Source organism: Bos taurus, chromosome 15, assembly GCF_002263795.3.
Source record: "Bos taurus isolate L1 Dominette 01449 registration number 42190680 breed Hereford chromosome 15, ARS-UCD2.0, whole genome shotgun sequence".
Lineage (NCBI taxonomy): Eukaryota > Metazoa > Chordata > Mammalia > Artiodactyla > Bovidae > Bos > Bos taurus.
The window spans coordinates 81,629,098-81,649,446 of NC_037342.1; the positions used below are offsets into that span (position 1 = coordinate 81,629,098).

Consider the following 20,349-nt stretch of genomic DNA (forward strand, 5'->3'; position numbering starts at 1 on the left):
ATGAGACGCATCAACCATTTCAAAGCATTTGCAGACAGAAAATGCACAATGTTATCAATACTCTCTGCATTTTTAAAAAATATCATTAAACTTTGTGGTCATATATAAATAATGGAAAATGCTTTTATTTTCCTTTATTTTTTTTATATTCAAGTTCGTTTATCCTTTTGAAAATTGTAATGTGAACATTTGGTTTTACAAAATGACTCAGCCAAGACAGAAATATAACTTCATTTGAATGTGATATTTATGTGTCTTTCAATAAAATGTGCCAATGAAGCCCATCCTTTCATTTAGGATTACATAACTTTTTTTTTTTTAACCAATTAAGGCTCTTAAAACAGATATTCCATTAAAGAAATAAAGAAGATTAGACATAAATTTGCATTCTAATACCTTTAAATTATCTTAAATTATTGCATTATAAACCACCTATACCACAAATTTACCAGGGCAATGCGTATGTGATCATATGCCCACACAGAGCATACATATGTGTTTCTGTTCATGAACTTGCTGGTCCTACTGATTTACATGTATGTTTGCACTGCCATGTGATAGAGAAAATGCCTGTGTAGCAAGTGAATAGGTCAAAAACCATTAGAAATATTTTTAAGAAGCAGGACTCAAAATATCTTATGCTTTACTTGAGCCATATTTAGTTCAAGTATCACATACACTTTATTTTTTATTATACAACAGATTTCTGAGTGGTAAGAATATAACTTTAGCAATTAAATGTACTTCAAGTCTAAAAATGTGAATGGAAAGACTTAAGAGGAACAAAACTAGATTATTGTACATCATGCAGCATTAAAATCCTAGAGAGAATTTTGCCTTCCCCCAAACCTTCTTGAATGCACTTTTCACCTCTTTGTTCCTCAGGCTGTAGACTATAGGGTTCAGCATGGGGATGACCATAGCATAGAACACGGAGGCTACTTTGTCTGTGTCCATGGAGTGATTGGAGCTGGGTTGCAAGTACATGAAGATGATTGTCCCATAGAAGATGCTGACGGCTGAGAGGTGACTAGCGCAGGTGGACAAAGCTTTTTGGTATCCCTTAGCTGAGTGCATCTTCAAGACAGTGATAAATATGAGAAGGTAGGAAATAAATATTACCAGAAGAGCAAAAAAGACATTAAAGCCTGAAATTAAAATGAGAACCACCTCTCTAACATGTTTATCAGAGCAAGAGAGAGCCATGACAGCTGGAATATCACAGAAAAAGTGATGGACCAGCTTGGACTCACACAGAGAAAGACTGAACGTGCCCCCAACGTGGATGGAGGCATTCACGAATCCACAGACGTAGGAGCCTATGGCCAGATGGGCACACACACTCTTCTTCATGGTGATGGTGTAATGTAGGGGTTCACACACTGCAGCGTGGCGATCATAGGCCATTGCAGCTAAGAGGAAATTTTCCACACTGGCAAAGGCTGCGAAAAAGAATATCTGAGTAGCACAGGCATTGTATGAGATGACCTTGTCTGCTCTAAGAAACCCAGCCATCACTTTCGGTGTGACAGCTGAGGAGTAGCCAAAGTCCACCAAAGACAGATTAATGATGAAAAAGTACATTGGGGTGTGGAGACAGGAGTCCAACAGGATCAGTGTGATCATCCCCAGGTTTCCCAAAACACTGATGAGGTAAATGAGGGTGAACACAATAAAGAGGGGGATCTGAAGTTCTGGAGCATTGGTTAGACCCACCAGGATGAAGTCCGTCACCTCTGTGCCATTCTCCATGGGAATTTTCTAAATTCTCTGTAGTAATGAAAAAGCAAAGAGCATCTGGTAAACAGCAAAGAGTTTGCCCTGGAATTATATAAACACCCTGTTATTTTATCATTTTATGATGGCAATAAATTATTCTTCTTGATTCTCTGATCTAAAGCATAGTTTTGGTCTTCCCTGGTGGTCTAGTGGTTAAGAAGCTGCCTGCTGATGGAGGGGGCATGGGTTGGATTCCTCATCCAGGAGAGTCCCACATGCTGTGGAGCAACCAAGCCCATGCACCACAACTGTTGAAACCCACACACTCTAGAGCGCAAACTCCACAACAAGAGAAATCACGGCAATGAAAAGCCAATGTGCCACCACTAGAAAGTACCCCACCCACCACAACTATAGAAAGCCCATGAGCAGCAACAAAGACTCAAAACAGTCAAAAAAAGTGGGGGGAAAAATAAAGCATAGGGTGGAATAAAAAACTTAGCAAATGAATTATCTAACAGTTACATGCTGTTGAAGCTGAAAGAGCCATGCAGATTACATTGTCAATTTCCCACTTGTGCAAATGAACAAACTGAGGTGCAGAAAGAGATTATTATCAGTCTTATATCACACAATACTTTGACAACCTGGTGTGAAGAAGGTCATTTGGAAAGACCCTGATGCTGGGAAAGATTGAAGGAGGGAGGAGAAGTGGATGACAGAGGATGAGGTGGTTGGATGGCATCACAGACTCAATGGACGTGAGTTTGAGTAAACTCCAGGAGTTGGTGATGGACAGGGAGGCCTGGCGTGCTGTGGTCCATAGGGTCACAAAGAGTTGGACATGACGGAGCAACTGAACTGAACTGACTGATTACACATTTGCCATAAACACATCTTCCAAAACAAATCACTTGAATCTACCAACAGATTAAGTTTATACAGTGCTCACTCCAAGTACATTTAAGTTTAACATGCTTAAATATGCTTAATCCTCTCAACAAACCTACAAAAGGTTAAGTGTTTTGAGCAAGTTTATCTGAGTATCAACTGACAGAGTCAAGCTTTGGACTCAGGCAGAGTGATTTCCAGGACGCATGCTCCTAACTGAAATTTAATTGAATTTATTTTAAACTAAAGCTTATATTTATTCATTGCATATCGTAGAGGCATACATAGCCAAAGGAGCAATTCTTAAAAGAAAGTGTGCCATGGAATGTTGAGCTTGGGTTCTGAAAAGAGGTACATATGTGTTCAAAAGCAGCCCTATAATTTAAAACCTAGGAGACATTGTTCATGAAATAACATCTTTGAGCCTCATTGTCTCTATAAAATGAGATGGTAATTAGATCAACAATTATTATAACAGTTAAATGAGGTAATATATTTTTTAAAAGCACAACTAGAGTGTTGCTATGAAAGTGAAAGAGAGTGAAAATGAAAGTTACTCAGTTCTGTCTGATTCTTTGCAACCCCATGGTCCATGGAATTCTCCAGGCCAGAGTAGTGCAGTGGGCAGTCAACAAAAGAGTCCGAAATGCAGTACTTGGATGCAATCTCAAAAATGACAGAATGATCTCTGTTTGTTTCCAAGGCAAACCATTCAATGTCACAGTAATCCAAGTCTATGCTCCAACCAGTAATGCTGAAGAAGCTGAAGCTGAATGGTTCTATTAAGACCTACAAGATCTTCTAGAACTAACACTCAAAAAAGATGTCCTTTTCAATATATGGGACTGGAATGCAAAAGTAGGATGTCAAGAGATACCTGGGGTGACAGGCGAATTTGGCCTTGGAATACAGAATGAAGCAGGGCAAAGGCTAACATAGTTCTGCCAAGAGAATGCCCTGGCCATAGCAAATACCCTCTTCTAACAACGCAAGAGACGACTCTACACATGGACATCTCAGGATGGTCAATACTGAGATCAGATTGATTATATCTTTGCAGCCAAAGATGGAGAAGCTCTATACAGTCAGCAAAAACAAGACCAGGAGCTGACTGTGGCTCAGACCGTGAACTCCTTATTGCCAAATTCATACTTAAATTGAAGAAAGTAGGGAAAACCACTAGACCATTCAGGTACGACCTAAATCAAATCCCTTATGATTATACAGTGGAAGTGAGAAGTATATTCAAGGGATTAGATCTGATAGACAGAGTGCCTGAAGAACTATGGATGGAGGTTCATGACACTGTACAGGAGGCAGTGATCAAGACCATCCCCAAGAAGAAGAAGTGCAAAAAGGCAAAATGGCTGTCTGAGGAGGCCTCACAAATAGCTGAGAAAAGAAGAGAAGCTAAAAGCAAAGGAAAGATATATCCATTTTAATGCAGAGTTCCAAAGAATACCAAGGAGAGATAAGAAAGCCTTCCTAAGTGACAAGTGTACAGAAATGGAGGAAAGCAATAGAATGGGAAAGACTAGAGATCTCTTCAAGAGAACTAGAGACACCAAGGGAACATTTCATGCAAAGATGGGCTCAATAAAGGACAGAAATGGTATGGACCTAACAGAAGCAGAAGATATTAAGAAGAGATGGCAAGAACACACAGAACTGTACAAAAAAGATCTTCACAACCCAGATAATCACGATGGTGTGATCACTCACCTAGAGCCAGACATCCTGGAATATGAAATCAAGTGGGCCTTAGGGAGCATCACTACGAACAAAGCTAGTGGAAGTGATGGAATTCTAGTTGACCTATTTAAAATCCTAAAGGATGATGCTGTGAAAGTACTGCACTCAATATGCCAGCAAATTTGGAAAACTCAGCAGTGGCCACAGGACTGGAAAAAGTCAGTTTCCAATCCAATTCCAAAGAAAGGCAATGCCAAAGAATGCTCAAACTACTGCACAGTTGCACTCATCTCACACACTAGTCAAGTAATGCTCAAAATTCTCCAAGCCAGGCTTCAGCAATATGTGAACTGTGAACTTCCTGATGTTCAAGCTGGTTTTAGAAAAGGCAGAGGAACCAGAGATCAAATTGCCAACATCCACTGGATCATGGAAAAAGCAAGAGAGTTCCAGAAAAACATCTATTTCTGCTTTATTGACTATGCCAAAGTCTTTGACTGTGTGGGTCACAATGGACTGTGGAAAATTCTGAAAGAGATGGGAATACCAGACCACCTGACCTGCCTCTTGAGAAACCTGTATGCAGGTCAGGAAGCAACAGTTAGAACTGGACATGGAACAACAGACTGGTTCCAGATTGGGAGAGGAGTACATCAAGGCTGTGTGTTGTCACCCTGCTTATTTAACTTATATGTTAGGCAAAATGCTGGGCTGGATGAAGCAGAAGCTGAAATCAAGATTGCCAGGAGAAATATCAATAACCTCAAATATGAAGATGACACCACACTTATGGCAGAAAGTGAAGAAGAACTAAAGAGCCTCTTGATGAAAGTGAAAGAAAAGAGTGAAAAATTTGGCTTAAAGCATCCGGTGCCATCACTCATGGCAAATAAATGGGGAAATAATTGAAACAATGAGAGACTTTATAGTTCTGGGCTCCAAAATCACTGCAGATGGTGACTGCAGCCTTGAAATTAAAAGATGCTTGCTCCTTGGAAGAAAAGCTATAACCAGCCTAGACAACATATTAAAAAGCAGAGGCATTACTTTGCCAACAAAGGTCTGTCTAGTCAAAGCTATGGTTTTTCCAGTAGTCACGTATGGATGTGTGGACTATAAAGAAAGCTGAGCACTGAGGAACTGATGCTTTTGAATTGTGGAATTGGAGAAGACTCTTGAGAGTCCCTTGGACTACAAGGAGATTCAGTGAGTTAATCCTGAAGAAAATCAGTCCTGAATATTCATTGCAAGGACTGATGCTGAAGCTGAAACTCCAATATTCGGCCACCTGATTCGAAAAACTCACTCACGGGAAAAGACTCTGATGCTGAGAAAGATTGAGGGTAGGAGGAGAAGGGGACGACAGAGTATGTGATGGTTGGATGGCATCACCGAACCAATGGACATGAGTTTGAGTAAGCTCCGGGAGTTGGTGATGGACAAGGGAGACTATTTGTGCTGCAATCCATGGGGTTGCAAAGAGTTGGACAGGACTGAGTGACTGAACTGAACTGAGCTGTTCATTTCTCCAGGGGATTTTCCCAACCCAGAGATTGAACACAGGTCTCCCATATGGCAGGAAGGTGATAACATAGCAAATCCTGATAAGTTGTTATGTTATCATTACTGAAGACGGTAGGTATTGCAAGAGGGCATCAGAGGGCAAACACACCGAAACCATACTCACAAAAAACTAGTCAATCTAATCACACTAGGACCACAGCCTTGTCTAACTCAATAAAATAAGCCATGCTCTTGGGGCAAACCAAGACGGGTGGGTCATGGTGGAGAGATCTGACAGAATGTGGTCCACTGGAGAAGGGAATGGCAAACCACTTCAGTATTCTTGCCTTGAGAACCCCATGAACAATATGAAAAGGCAAAATGATAGGATACTGAAAGAGAAACTCCCCAGGTCAGTAGGTGCCCAATAGGCTACTGGAGATCAGTGGAGAAATAACTCCAGAAAGAATGAAGGGATGGAGCCAAAGCAAAAACAATACCCAGCTGTGGATGTGACTAGTGACAGAAGCAAGGTCCGATGCTGTAAAGAGCAATATTGCATAGGAACCTGGAATGTCAGGTTCATGAATCAAGGCAAATTAGAAGTGGTCAAACAAGAGATGGCAAGAGTGAATGTCGACATTCTAGGAATCAGCAAACTGAAATGGACTGGAGTGGGTGAATTTAACTCAGATGACCATTATATCTACTACTGCGGGCAGGAATCCCTCAGAAGAAATGGAGTGGCCATCATGGTCAACAAAAGAATCTGAAATGCAGTACTTGGATGCAATCTCAAAAATGACAGAATGATCTCTGTTCGTTTCCAAGGCAAATCATTCAATATTACAGTAATCCAAGTCTATGCCCCAACCAGTAACGCTGAAGAAGCTGAAGTTGAACAGTTCTATGAAGACCTACAAGACCTTTTAGAACTAACACCCAAAAAAGATGTCCTTTTCATTATAGGGGACTGGAATGCAAAAGTAGGAAGTCAAGAAACACCTGGAGTAACAGGCAAATTTGGCCTTGGAATACGGAATGAAGCAGGGCAAAGACTAATAGAGTTTTGCCAAGAAAATGCACTGGTCATAACACCCTCTTCCAACAACACAAGAGAAGACTCTACACATGGACATCACCAGATGGTCAACAACAAAATCAGATTGATTATATTCTTTGCAGCCAAAGATGGAGAAGCTCTATACAGTCAGCAAAAACAAGACCAGGAGCAGCCTGTGCCTCAGGCCATGAACTCCTTATTGCCAAATTCAGACTTAAATTGAAGAAAGTAGAGAAAACCACTAGATCATTCAGGTATGACCTAAATCAAATCCCTTATGATTATACAGTGGAAGTGAGAAATAGTTTTAAGGGCCTAGACCTGATAGATAGAGTGCCTGATGAACTATGGAATGAGGTTCATGACATTGTACAGGAGACAGGGATCAAGACCATCCCCATGGAAAAGAAATGCAAAAAAGCAAAATGGCTGTCTGGGGAGGCCTTACAAATAGCTGTGAAAAGAAGAGAAGTGAAAAGCAAAGGAGAAAAGGAAAGATATAAAAATCTGAATGCAGAGTTCCAAAGAATAGCAAGAAGAGATAAGAAAGCCTTCTTCAGTGATCAATGCAAAGAAATAGAGGAAAACAACAGAATGGAAAAGACTAGGGATCTCTTCAAGAAAATAAGAGATACCAAAGGAACATTTCATGCAAAGATGGGCTCGATAAAGGACAGAAATGGTATGGACCTAACAGAAGCAGAAGATATTAAGAAGAGATGGCAAGAATACACAGAACTGTACCAAAAAGATCTTCACAACCCAGATAATCACAATGGTGTGATCACTCACCTAGAGCCAGACATCCTGGAATGTGAAGTCAAGTGGGCCTTAGAAAGCATCACTACGAACAAAGCTAGTGGAGGTGATGGAATTCCAGTTGAGCTGTTCCAAATCCTGAAAGATGATGCTGTGAAAGTGCTGCATTCAATATGCCAGCAAATTTGGAAAACTCAGCAGTGGCCACAGGACTGGAAAAGGTCAGTTTTCATTCCAATCCCAAAGAAAGGCAATGCCAAAGAATGATCAAACTACCACAGAATTGCACTCATCTCACACGCTAGTCAAGTAATGCTCAAAATTCTCCAAGCCAGGCTTCAGCAATATGTGAACTGTGAACTTCCTGATGTTCAAGCTGGTTTTAGAAAAGGCAGAGGAACCAGAGATCAAATTGCCAACATCCACTGGATCATGGAAAAAGCAAGACAGTTCCAGAAAAGTATCTATTTCTGCTTTATTGACTATGCCAAAGCCTTTGACTGCGTGGATCACAATAAAGTGTGGAAAATTCTGAAAGAGATGGGAATACCAGACTACCTGACCTGCCTCTTGAGACACCTGTATGCAGGTCAGGAAGCAACAGTTGGAAGTGGACATGGAACAACAGACTGGTTCCAAATAGGAAAAGGAGTATGTCAAGGCTGTGTGTTGTCACCCTGTTTATTTAACTTATATGCAGAGTACATCATGAGAAACGCTGGACTGGAAGAAACACAAGCTGGAATCAAGATTGCTGGGAGAAATATCAATAACCTCAGATATACAGATGACACCACCTTTATGACAGAAAGTGAAGAGGAACTAAAAAGCCTCTTAATGAAAGTGAAACTGGAGAGTGAAAAAGTTGGCTTAAAGCTCAACATTCAGAAAACGAAGATCATGGCATCTGGTCCCATCACTTCATGGGAAATAGATGAGGAAACAGTGGAAACAGTGTCAGACTTTATTTTTCTGGGCTCCAAAATCACTGCAGATGGTGACTGCAGCCATGAAATTAAAAGACGCTTACTCCTTGGAAGGAAAGTTATGACCAACCTAGATAGCATATTAAAAAGCAAAGACATTACTTTGCCAACAAAGTTTCGTCTAGTCAAGGCTATGGTTTTTCCTGTGGTCATGTATGGATGTGAGAGTTGGACTGTGAAGAAGGCTGAGCACCAAAGAATTGATGCTTTTGAACTGTGGTGTTGGAGAAGACTCTTGAGAGTCCCTTGGACTGCATGGAGATCCAACCAGTCTGTTCTGAAGGAGATCAGCCCTGGGATTTCTTTGGAAGGAATGATGCTAAAGCTGAAACGCCAGTACTTTGGCCACCTCATGCGAAGAGTTGACTCATTGGAAAAGACTCTGATGCTGGAAGGGATTGGGGGCAGGAGGAGAAGGGGACGGCAGAGGATGAGATGGCTGGATGGCATCACTGACTTGATGGACGTGAGTCTGAGTGAACTCCGGGAGTTGGTGATGGACAGGGAGGCCTGGCGTGCTGCGATTCATGGGGTCGCAGAGTCAGACATGACTGAGTGTCTAATCTGATCTGATCTTGGTTTAGGAAAGGTGGATGGTGATTTTTAGGGTTTCAAAATATGGGTGAGTTTGAAGTCTGGGAGACTTATTTCTTCATGTGCCTTTTCCTCACACATGAGTTCATTTAGTCTTTCCTGTGCCCTGCAGGATTTCTTACTCTATCCCAGACATTTTAGGGCTTACCTGGTGGTGTGTTGGTAAAGAATCCACCTGTCAATGCAGAAAGTGCTGGTTCGATCTCTGGATGGGGAAAATCCCTTGGAGTAAGCAGTGGCAAGCCACTCCAGCATTCTTGGCTGGAAAATCCCATGGACAGAGGAGTCCACGGGGTTGCAAAAGATTTCAGCACAACTTAGTTACTTAACAACCGCAGACATTTTATATGAAAATTCAGGGATGTTCAGCCTACCTTGCTTAATTTTCCTTCTGATCCATCTTTGAAGGAGTTTTCTTCTATAAAACTCATTTTTACTCACTTCACTCTCATTCACTAGCTGGGTCACAGAAATATAGGATTGATAAATGTTGGACCAGGAGTTTAATTCTAGTCTGCACCTCTGTTCTGGGGCAAGGTCCATGTTTTTACTTTTTAATTTAGATTTGGAATATTGGAAGAATGTTCATTCTCTGGCAGCATTTGTCTCTAAAATCTTTCTCTGTCCATACTGCTATTTAAGTTTCCATTCCTAGTCTCTAAAGGGTTTGAGCTTATCAATTTCTGAAAAACATGGTAAAATAACCTATAACAATTTATAGCATACGCTAGGTCCTATGATCTCTAATAAGAGAAGTATATATTTAGATATAGATATGTCTCAATCTTCATAGTAAATGTTAACTCTTTTATGAATGTTTTAGAGATACTAAAAATGAGAATTTGAGAAGGTATTTCCTAAATTGCATATCTAATACAGCATAAATTTAAGATTTAAAGGAATATATGGTTGATTTTACAACCTTTGCTTCTAAATGACTGCTCCGTCAAATTTTCTGAAAAGGGTAAGATTGTGAGGTAAAGGATAGTAAATAGCATACAGATCTAAAAAAATCTCATGAGGACTCTTCTGGAATCTAAACAACTGTTAATTCAAACACTGTAAGCTTCCACCACAATGACATGAGAAGAGAGAAAACAATGAAATTGCCACCTACTCAGTCGGAGCATCTCCTGCTGTTTTTGCCCGTCCCCTTTAGGAACATAATGTAGAGCTTCATGAGCATAACTGAACTTCCAACTAGTGGAATTATTTTGTAATGTGACTCTATCCCAGTTTTTTCAGGAAAATGTTTATGACATTCCAATTTGAGCTCAAATAGCTCACAGTATCAGCTTCCTGACTGCTTTTTACATGTATTACACTTGCTCAAAACGTGGATGGAATATAGAAGCTTACCTGTCTCTTGAAAATAGCTGCAAATCCTGAATTTTCAGTCTGATCTAAAGCTCTTCAAGGGTAGAATTTAAAAATTCTGTGGAAGGAGCTCTCTGTGTGATGCTAACCAAAGGGTGTCCTTATAATTGTCACTTACCTTAGAACAAACTTTTGTGAAATAGATATAATATGATTGACACATCAGCATAATTCAGCGACTTGTGGCCACGAAGAGCTAAGGACAGAAGGTCTATAGTATGGCTCAGTAAATCGCTGTCATTTTGACTACATTCCATATGATGTTTATCTTGGGGTTTCCCCTGTCAGTGGTTGCAGACTCACAGGAAATCCTGTTTTGAGGAAGGCCTTTATGTGTACTAGCAACTATTCACATTCTGATGAGTAAATAAATGGCCAGAGAGGTTCCGTATGTAGTCTGTTCCTTCTAAAATGATGTCAAGGAAAACTGTTTTGGGATTTTGGAAGCTAATTAATGGGAGCCAGGAGGGAATGTTAGGGACCTTGAGCTCGTCTCAGGACAAGCCCCCATGAGATAGCCAAAGGCGCTCATTCCACTTACTCTAGAAAGAAGCAATTAAACTGCCTCGAGAATGAGCTTGGCTTCCTGAGCCAGGAGCACGCAGATATATTTACATTATTTTCATGTCATTTCTTTCTTTTTTTCAGTTTAACTGTAATTTATTTGCAACTTCATATTTTAGTGTACAGTTCTGAGAGTTTGGACAAATGTGTGTGATCATGTAACCACCAACACAATCAAAATTAAAAACAGGCTTGTCTGCCCTCAAATTTCCCTGCTGTTTCTCAGGGAAGCTCTCCTGCCACTCCCAGATACTGGGACCTGAATTTGTCATATGACTGTTCCTTTGTAAGAAACATCATACAAGTGAAATCATATAGCACGTAGCTTTTGGAGTCTGGCTACTCTCATCTGGGATAACATATAATACATTCATCCTTTTGTGGCTCATATCAGTAGATTGGTATTTTTTATTTATCAAGTACTATTCTATTATACGGAATATAGCCAGGCTGTTTTTTTTAGTTTTATTGATTACAGTTACATCTGCCATAAACATTTGCATATAGTTTTGTGTTTGAACACTGGTTTGCATTTCGCTTGAGTAAATACCTTTAAGTGGAATTGTTGGCTGATGGGGTAAGTTTATGTCTCACTTTATAAGACTGCCAACTTTATAAACAAGTAACATACCACTTGCATTCCCACCGGTAAAGTATCCCAATTCCTTCATGCCATTGCCAGTCCTTGGTACTGTCTACACCAGGGTTGAGTGTTCCTGACAGAACGAAGCAGCTGAGTGAAGGTACTAGGCCGTGAGGAAGTTATGTTGCTTACAGAACTTAGGGAAGTCGACTGGTTCCACAGTAGCAATTGCTGGAACCATAGGTGCCTGAAGCCGTGATATTGTTCAGGAGAAGTAAGGGAAAAATGAAAGTTTTTAATGATATCTAGAAAATGATACAAAGGCTTTAAGAAGTTCTGACATTTCCCTGGGTATTGAGAAGGTTATGGTCATGTTCAAGATTATGGAAAGAACAATTGGTGGTTTAGTCGCTAAGTCTTGTCTGACTTTTGTGACTCCATGGACTGTAGCCTGCCAGGCTCCTCTGTCCATGGGATTCTCCACGCAAGAATACTGGAGTGAGTTGCCATTTCCTTCTCCAAGGGATCTTCCCGACCGAGGTATCAAACCTGGGTCTCCTGTACTGCAGGCAGATTCTTTACCAACTGAGCTATGAGGAAAGAACAGAGCAGATGCCAATTACTTATTCCAGCTGACCTTGAGGACCTGCACAAACAGAAAGCAAAACCCAAAGCAAGATCTGTCAACTGTCTAAATTTCGGATATGGTCCCCAATCCACACATTCAGACCCTCTCATCAAAATGTGTATAGGGAAAACTCTGACTATTGGTTGGCCAACACAACAGCTGCAACCCCAGAGAAGACAGGCTTATAAATAAAAATGAGATTTTAAAAGACTGGGCAGAGACTTTAGTGGCTCTACAGCACAGGGAAACAGACCCTAAAATTAGTACAGTCAGGTCACTAAACAAACAAAAGCAAATATCAAACAATTACAGTTTAGTTCAGTTCAGTCACTCAGTCGTCTCCGACTCTCTGCGACCCCATGAATCACAGCACGCCAGGCCACCCTGTCCATCACCAACTCCCGGAGTTCATCCAAACTCACGTCCATCAAGTCGGTGATGCCATCCACCCATCTCATCGTCTGTCGTTCCCTTCTCCTCCTGCCCCCAATCCTTCCCAGCATCAGGGTCTTTTCCAATGAGTCAACTCTTCGCATGAGGTGACCAAAGTACTGGAGTTTCAGCTTTAGCATCAGTCCTTTCAAAGAACACCCAGGGCTGATCTCCTTCAGAATGGACTGGTTGGATCTCCTTGCAGTCCAAGGGACTCTCAAGAGTCTTCTCCAACACCACAGTTCAAAAGCATCAATTCTTCAGTGCTCAGCCTTCTTCACAGTCCAACTCTCACATCCATACATGACCACAGGAAAAACCATAGCCTTGACTAGACAGACCTTTGTTGGAAAAGTAATGTCTCTGCTTTTGAATATGCTATCTAGGTTGGTCATAATTTTCCTTCCAAGGAGTAAGCGTCTTTTAATTTCATGGCTGCAGTCACCATCTGCAGTGATTTTGGAGCCCCAAAAAATAAAGCCTGACACTGTTTCCACTGTTTCTCCATCTATTTCCCATGAAGTGATGGGACCAGATACCATGATCTTTGTTTTCTGAATGTTGAGTTTTAAGCCAACTTTTTCACTGTCCTCTTTCACTTTCATCAAGAGGCTTTTTAGTTCCTCTTCACTTTTTGCCATAATGGTGGTGTCATCTGCATATCTGAAGTTATTGATATTTCTCCCAGCAATCTTAATTCTAGCTTGTGCTTCTTCCAGCCCAGCGTTTCTCATGACATACTCTGCATATAAGTTAAATAAGCATGGTGACAATATACAGCCTTGACATACTCCTTTTCCTATTTGGAACCAGTCTGTTGTTCCATGTCCAGTTCTAACTGTTGCTTCGCAGAGCTAGTCAGAATTCAGTTTCTACACTATATTGTCTAAAGCATCCATTTATTTAACACACACACACACACACAATGTGAATCATGAAAATTTGGAGGAAAATATGAAAAAGTAGTCAACAGAAACTCTCTGAGGATGTCCACACACTTTCAAAGAGCTGAGGGAAACAACAGGTAAAGAATTGAAGGAAAACACAGGTGGCACATTGGTAAAGAACCCGCCTGCTACTGCAGGAGACATAAGAGAGGCAGGCTCGAGCCCTGAGACGGGAAGATCCCCTGGAAGAGGAAATGGCAACCCACTCCAGCATTCTTGCCTGGAGAATCCCATGGACAGAGGAGCCTGTCAGGTTACAGTTCATAGGGTCGCAAAGAGTCGGGCAGGAATGAAGCAACAGTTCACACAAACACACGTGATTACAGTGACTCATCTAATAGAGACTGGGAGTCTCTGGTGGCTCAGCGGTAAAGAATCTGCCGGCCAGTGAAGGAGATGGAGGAGATGTGGGTTTGATCCCTGGGTCAGGAAGATCCCCTGGAGAAGAAAATGGCAACCCATTCCAGTATTCTTGCCTGGAAAGTCCCATGGAGAGAGAAGCCTGGAGGGCTATAGTCCATGGGGGTCACAAAGAGCTGGACTTGACTTAGCAACTAAACAACAACATCTAATAGAGAATATCAACAAAGATATTAAAGTTATAAAAAAGAAGCAGTTAGAAATTCTGGAGTTATAATTTTAACTTTATTAAAGTTCAAAATGTTTCTATATTAAGAAACATCATTTATAAAATAAAAAGATTAAACCACAAATTTGGAGAGAAAGTTTGCAAACCAAATATCTAATTAAAAAGATAATTTTGAGAAGATAGAAATCTTATAACTCAGTAATGGGAAGACAAATGTCTCAATTGAAGATGGGGAAAATTTGAAAATACATTTTATAGAAAAACATGTATTAGTACCTAACATCCACATGAAGAGATAATGATCATAAATCATAAAAATTAAAATGACAGTGAGACACCATATCAGATACACTGGGATGGCTATAACTGAATAAACAGATTATAACAGATATTTTTGGACATGTGGTAAAAAGCAAATCTCCATATATTACTAGTAGTCTTTAAGTTTTGGATAAGTGGGTGCTGAAGAATTGGTCCAAACTCTTCTATTACTGATAGCTCAGTTGGTAGAGAATCTGCCTGCAATGCAGGAGACCCCAATTCAATTCCTGGGTCAGGAAGATCTGCTGGAGAAGGGATAGGCTAACCATGACAGTATTTTTGGGCTTCCCTGGTGGCACAGCTGGTAAAGAATCTGCCTGCAATGTAGGAGACCTGGCTTGGATCCCTGGGTTGGGAAGATCCCCTAGAGAAGGGAAAGGCTACCCACTCCAGTATTCTGGCCTGGAGAATTCCATGGCCTGTATAGTCCATGGGGTCACAGAGTTGGACACGACTGAGAGACTTTTTCACTTTCACTTTCTTTCACTTCTGTTAGAGTAAATTCCCCTGAAGTACCTTTACATGAGGAGACAAAAAACTGCTAGAAGAGGGAACTCTGTTTCAAGACACTTTCCCTCACAAGACGTCACATGTTAAAGGTAATAGGGTGAAACACTAGAGGGCTGGACTAGGCAATTCTGAATTTTGAGGAGACAAACTCAGTAGAGTTCCAATCAAAATTCCTGCAAAGTAAGTCAGAAAGAGAAAAGCAAATATTGTGTACTAGCACATATATAGGAAATCTAAAAAAATGGTACTGAAGAACCTATTTGCAGGGCAGGAATAGAGACGCAGACACAGAGAACAGACTGTGGGCACAGCGGGGAAGGAGAGGGTGGGGCAGATCGAGAGAGCAGCATTGGGACGTGCACATCACCATAAACAAAACAGGCAGCTGGCGGGGCGGCGCTGTGTAGCTGTCTGCCGTAAGGAGAGGGTGGGGGATTGGTGAAGTAGGTGAAAGCGATTAAAAGGCACCATCTCCAATTATACTAGTTAATAGTGCTACAAAAACTTTAAATTGAGAGAGATGGTAACTAACCTCATTGCGGTGATCATCTTTAATGCATATAAGTCACAGTGTTATACACCTGAAACTCATGTACCATTGTATGTCAATTCTGCGCCCAACTTTTAGGAAGGCGGAAGGAGTTCACCACTGGTAGATCTGCCTGATAGGAAATGCTAAAGGCAGTCCTTCAAGTCGAAATGAGAAGACATTAGACAGCAATACAAAAGCATATGAAAATAGAAAACTCACCAATAAAGGCAAATATATAGAATTTTGCAATATGGTAATTGAAGTATGTAAATCACTTTGAATTCTAGCATAGAATATAAAAGGTAAACAGATAAAAATAACTGTAACTGTAATTTTGTATTACCAGATACCAAATATGGAAAGATACAATTTGTGATATGAGTAAGGAAAAGAGAGAGGTATATAGGAGCAGAGTTTTGTAAGTGGTGGAAGTTAAATTGTTACCAGTCAAAAAGACAGTTGTAACTATGAGATGTTTTGTGTAAGCCCCAGGGTAATCCCAAAGACGGTACCAGCAGAAGACGCACCACAGAAAATGAGAAAGGAATCAGTCTATCACTACAAAAAGTCAGCGACGCACAAAGCAAGGTATCAAGAGAATAAAAGAGGGGGGGATAGCTACAAGACAGCAAAAGACAGCAAAACGAAAATAACTAGTCGCTCTGTGATGGCTAATTATATGTATCAACTAGAGTAGGTCAGGGAATGCCTGATACGTTATTAACCACTGTCTTTGCGTGTGACTGTGCGGGTGTTTATAGACGAGACCAGCATTTCAATCAGCGACATGAGTGAAGCAGATGACCCTCTCCGATGTGAGTGATGACCATCCAATCCATTGTGGGCCTGAATAAAACAAAATGGTAGCAAGTTGAATTCACTTTCTACTTGACTGCTTGAGCTTAAGACATTGATAGTCTGCTCTTGGCATTAAAAAGCTCAGGGTTTTGTTTAGGTGATAGAACTCTTCTATTGTAGTTGTGGCAGTGGTACCTGACCAGATAAAACTTAACCAAACTCTTAGAATAATACACTAGAAGCTGTGGATGTTGATGGTTTGTAAATTATACTTTGAGGAAAAAGTGGAAAAAAAATGAAGAACAAGCAGTGAATGTGAAAACACGTGTACACTCTCAATATATCCAGCAGAATCCCACAAGCTATTTAATTGTCTTCCCTAAAAACATGGGATGAGAGCTACAGATGCTCTCATGGGGGAAAGCCGCAGAGAATTCTGTTTCTGTGGCTCCCTTCTGACTCCCATGAGCCAGCTTCTGAAATCCCAACATAAATCTACATGACATCACTGACTGTGCTGAGCCCCTTGGCCATCGTTTAGCAAACACAGGCATCCCTGTCTGACCTCAAACCTGAGGATTTGCTATAGTGGCCAGAGAAAACGTCTCAGAGTAAAATTATATTGATCAGCTTTAAAGTGATAACCTCTCAGCAAGGTGTTTCATGGAGCTTCCCTCATCTGCTAGTTGCAAGCACAAGTCTGTACAAAATATATGAAAAGAGGTAATATTATTAATTGTTTTTCAAACAAGGAGAAGAAAAGTGACTTCTCCAAGAGCATAGTCAGAATTAGTGGTGAATTCGGGACTTTTATGCAGGTTTCTAACTCCATGTTGGGTGCCTTCCTCCATCTTTACTTGTCTTCGAGGTCTTGGAATCTTTGGACCAGTATCTGATAAAGAACGTCTCAACAGTGGTGGTTTAGTCACTAAGTCGTGTCCAACTCTTGCAAAGCTATGAACTGTAGCCCGCCAGGCTCTTCTGTCCATGGGATTTTTCCAGGCAAGAGTACTGGAGTGGGTTGCTATTTCCTTCTCCAGGGGATCTTCTGGACCCAGGAACTGAACCCAGGGTGTCCTGCATCACAGGCGGATTCTTTACAAACTGAGCTACAAGGGATATGCGCTTTATTCCATGACTAAATATCTGATTGCATTATCACTCTTCGGATTGACTCTCTTCTTTTCCAGCAGCAAGGTAAGCTTCTATGTTTCATATACATTTTTAGTGAGAAGTATAATTCATGTAAAATCTATGCGGCAGCTATGTCTACTATGAATTATCTGAGCACAGAAAGAGATGGCTTCAACATTTTTTTCTAAAATGGTGAGTTGAGGCTGAAGTTTGAATGTCAAAATTTCCATTAACAGGAGTTTAGAGATATGTATGGATAAACTCATGTTGTTCTCCTATAAAAGAATAGCAAAAAAAAATTATTTATAAATGGTCCTGTTACTAAGTCTTAATCTCATGTTAGTTACTCTCCTATGTCCTCTCATTGGAGGCAAGAAAGAAAACCACAAGAGAGTGAAATAATGCTTCTTCAAACCACAGAAGTGTTCTGATCAAGTTAGTGAGATCTGTACTCTATTGTAATCTTTCCCCATAATCTCATCCTTGTGATTACTCACACATTTGCAAATGCAGCTAGTGAGGTGGTGGAAAGCACAGGCTTCTGATTTGGTCATGGTCGGGTTTGAATCTTGAATCCTGAATCTTTTTCACACTAACTCTGTAATTGTGCAGCTTTACATAGCTGCTCAAGTCCTCAGTGTTCTTACTGGTAAAATGGGTATTATAACATGGTCCACCTTACAGCATCACTGAGGATTAAAAGGAAAGGTGGGCTTCCCTGGTGATTCAGACAGTAAAGAATTTCCCTGGGTTGGGGAGATTCCCTGGGGAAGGGAAAGGCTACCCACTCCAGTTCTCTTGCCTGGAGAATTCCACGGACAGAAGAGCTTGGCAAACTATAGTCCATGTGGTTGCAAACAGTTGGACACAACTGAGCAACTTCCACTCACTCACTCACTCAGAGGAATGAGTGTGTGTATTATTTGTATACATGTGTAAATACATATAAACACACGAGTAACTATATGTGTATACATACACATAAACATAGATGCATATGCTCTTAATGGGGGCTTCCCCAGTGGCTCAGCTGCTAAAGAACCCACCTGCCAATGCAGGAGATGTAAGAGAAGTGGGTATGATCCCTGGGTGGGGAAGATCCCCTGGAGAAGGAAATGGCAACCCACTCCAGTATTCTTGCATGAAAAGTCCCAAGGATAGAGGAGCGTGGTGGGGAGTCCATGGCATCGCAAAGAGCTGGACATGACTGAGTGCACATGCACACAACACAGCACATACATGCTCTCTGTAGCGAGCCAATGAGGTGAGATGCGGGTAATGAGAGAAAGAATGAGCTTAAAGAAAGAGACTCAACTCATGCTAAAATAAAGACTTTAAGAAAGAAAATAGACAAACGAATGGTTCATGTGGAGTGGCTGGAACAGCCATTGATGGTAGCAGAGACCCAGTAGACTGGGAGACATTGGAAGACACAAAAGTTTTGGTGGACAGAGTGTGAGATAAAGGAAGAGAGAGGCTGCAAGACTTCAAAACTCATCCACACCTGAATCCCTGATTTCACCTGCCTTTCTCAAACATGTAGCCTCTCATTCCATCCTAATGATAATGTCACAACTAATGATTATCAGGAGATGCTAGGCACTCAGCATTTGACTTTTTTTTTTTTTTTGGTACATTATTTCATCTAATTCTCATAATACTACCTTGAGGTATTATTCTTCTGTACATGGAGAAAACCAGGATCAAGTAGTTAGGTTACAACCAAAGACTCCTGGGTAGCAAATGATATGACTCACACCCATCTCTTCCCAGAACCCAAGCTTCACGCCCAATGCTCTGTCTTCCCCTCAGGACGGCCTGTGCGGGCTAGTGCTCTAGTTATCCCGCTGTATCTATTGCACACACGTGTCTCAGCCACTTAATGGGGAAACCCAAACACTGAGTTTGGGCCAATGGAGACAATGAGTAATCGTAAATTGAGTAAAACTCAATTTTATTTATTTATTTATTGGAGGTGAGTTTAATTTATTTCTTTAAAAAATTTTTTTGAAGTACAGTTGATTTACACTGCGTGTTTCACTTCTGTTGTACAGTAAAGTGACTCAGTTATACATACACATTCTTTTTCATGTTCTTTCCCACCATGGTTTACCACAAGCTATGGAATACAGTTCTCCGTGTTTTACAGCAGACCTTATTGTTTATCTATCCTGTATACCATACTTTGCATCTGTTAATCCCAAAGTCTCAGACCAGGGGGCCAAAGAACAACTCTTCATGGGTACAAAACTTGACTTCGACGGTAATCATTTTGTGAATTTAAATACAATACTCAACCCCTATACTTCCAAAGTTAAAAGAGGGTAACGACTAGTCAGTCTTACAAGCTTATTGAGAAAAGCAAATTGATACCCAGGTGAAGTGTACAGGGCAGCTCCAGGCACAACAGCAGCATAGAAATGTAAGCATTTACGAGGCTCAGGGAACTGAAATGACATGTATTCACTCTAGACATGCCATCTGGATCAAGACTTTATATTTTCATATTTCAGTTTACAAGTTTATAAAATTTAGACAGTAGGAGATGAACCATAAAGATCCTTCAGTTTCAACAATGTATAACTCTATAATTTATTAATATGCAGCAAAACTTGTTGCCAAAGCCATATTTTATATGAATAATATTGAGGCTATAATTACTGCTATAATGCAATAATGCACATCTACCTATCTACCAATCATCCAGTTACCGATCTGTTTCAATTT

At 40.7% G+C, this 20,349-nt stretch overlaps 1 protein-coding gene across 1 annotated transcript; it reads right to left on the reverse strand.

Moving 5' to 3' along the window:
• Positions 1-813: 813 nt before the first annotated feature.
• On the reverse strand, positions 814-1,752 carry OR5B141 (olfactory receptor family 5 subfamily B member 141). The gene has a single exon (NM_001389935.1). The coding sequence runs from the start codon at positions 1,750-1,752 to the stop codon at positions 814-816; it is 939 nt and encodes a 312-aa protein (NP_001376864.1).

What these genes read in the sequence shown, in the direction of transcription:
- OR5B141 (NM_001389935.1), bottom strand. Translation starts at nt 1,752, where the DNA reads ATGGAGAATGGCACAGAGGTGACGGACTTCATCCTGGTGGGTCTAACC.